This window comes from Pseudomyrmex gracilis, unplaced genomic scaffold, assembly GCF_002006095.1.
Source record: "Pseudomyrmex gracilis isolate BER0280 unplaced genomic scaffold, ASM200609v1 scaffold_1303, whole genome shotgun sequence".
NCBI lineage: Eukaryota > Metazoa > Arthropoda > Insecta > Hymenoptera > Formicidae > Pseudomyrmex > Pseudomyrmex gracilis.
The window spans coordinates 29,775-31,638 of record NW_018021887.1 but is presented as its reverse complement, the minus strand read 5'-3'; the positions used below and the strand labels follow the sequence as shown (position 1 = coordinate 31,638).

General features: G+C 49.2%; 1 protein-coding gene across 1 annotated transcript in view; it reads right to left on the bottom strand.

Annotated features, from left to right (window-relative positions):
- Positions 1 to 24: 24 nt before the first annotated feature.
- Positions 25 to 1,864, bottom strand: part of LOC109862042 — a gene marked incomplete at its 3' end in the record, with an annotated part of 4,077 nt that continues 2,237 nt past the window's right edge. Inside the window, exon 3 of the mRNA XM_020441935.1 lies at positions 25 to 1,669. Coding sequence (XP_020297524.1) covers positions 25 to 1,669 — 1,645 coding nt within the window. The remainder of the gene's footprint in view (positions 1,670 to 1,864) is intronic.

Sequence of the window (1,864 nt, the reverse complement as noted above, 5' to 3'; positions counted from 1 at the left end):
GAAGCGAGCGATATCGCGCTTCACATCCTCGTATCCATCCTCGCATTTTATGTGGTATATTAAACTGTCGGTATCGGTGTAGAGGATCTTGCAATCGTAACCGTACAACGGCGCCATGTAGTCGTAATGGAATTCATACAGACAGGTCTTTGATATGTCGAGTATGCACATACCAACGTACAACGGTTTGTTGAATAAAACTTCCAGACGACGCAGTTCTATTGCCACTAAATCTTCAGCGAACACGCTGCAACTGTGGAAGTTTGGTTTTGCAATTAGCGCCTCCGCACCGCATCGTCCTTCCCATTTTGTAACGAGTCGTACGTCGGTGTACTTGCGCACGTTCTTCATTGTCTTGCCGAACACCGCGTTGTTCATAAGTTTATAAAAATTTTTTGCAAACTCGTTGGTGGCGTTCGCGCGGAATCGGGTATTCAGTTCGATGTATCCGCGCAGCCAAGGCGATTGCGAGAACCGCAGTATTCGATGTATTCGCGTCAAGCGAAGCCCGTATCGCAGACACTGCTGCAGGTTGAGGTAGTGAATCACGTATCGCTTCTTGTTGAACACTGTGGCGAGCAGTTTGACGTGATTTTTTTCATGTTTACCAGGTGGCTCCTCGCGCGTTGGACAAAAAGGTAGATCTCTGTGCGCATCGTGCAGTTCTTTCGGATACGTCAGATCGACCTCGAGTATGTAGCCAACGTTGTTGTCCGCCGCTACAGTTGTCACATCGAACTCGTACGCGTTCTCCACCCACGCAAAATTACTATATGGAAGCGGTTGACACGCCCATCCGTAGACATTGTTAACGTCGTAGTACATCAGATACGACGACGGTTCGGATGGATCGTACGATTGCGCGTACCTGTTGTTGGCGCGGGCGTATCTGTTCGAACATTGACTCAAACCGCCGCGTATGCCGCGTTCCACGAACATCACCATGTCAATGTCAGTCAGCAGCTCGAACGTCACACGAGTGTGCTTCAACATGGCGTCCCATGTATATCCCGGCAGCGTGTAGTAGTGCGCGGGATCCAGTCCGTAACTCGCGAGGCACTCGCGACGAAAGTTTTCGAATACATCGGCCAGCAAAAGTACGTCTGTCTTCAGATACAGGTCGCTGTACGATCCCAAATTATTGATGTTGAATCGTTGCCAGACGTTCATCGCGTGCGCGTGCTCGCTCTCCGTCACAGTCTCACCAGTCAGCGAACTGTAAAACGCCTCGCGCGGTGGCAGACTGGTTTCCAACAGTTTGTCGACGATGTCCACATATTCGTATGGAAACACACCTTTTCGCGTTAGCAGTGCGAAGTCTTTGGTGGAGAGATCGTTGAATTCCGTTCGAGTCACTCGCAGTTCGCTCTTGTCGAGATAGGACGCGAGCTTTTCTAAGCTTGTGCTCAGAAATTTGTACGAATCGATGAACCGCAGTTGCACGCACTTCTGATTGTCTTCATCTCGAGTACTGCTCACATGTTTTGTGAACGATATGTAGGTCTCTTTTGTCACGGGCAGCACGTTGATCTCACCTTCGAAAGCGGTGGCCACATCCTTGATAATAAAATGCGCGTCGTATCCCGATAGGTTGTGGAACACAACGGGAACAACATAGACCTGTTTGTAATTCAGATTGCACGCGGAGTGCGCGGGTCCGGGTGATACTCTATTGACCACAGTACGATTCGACACCGCTCGATTCGACACAGATTTATTCGACACCAAAGTATTCGACACCGTACGATTCGACACCAGATTATTCGACACCGTAGGATTCGACACGAAATTATTCGACACCGTACAATTTGACACCAGATTATTCGACACCGTACGATTCGACACCAAATTATTCGACACCGTA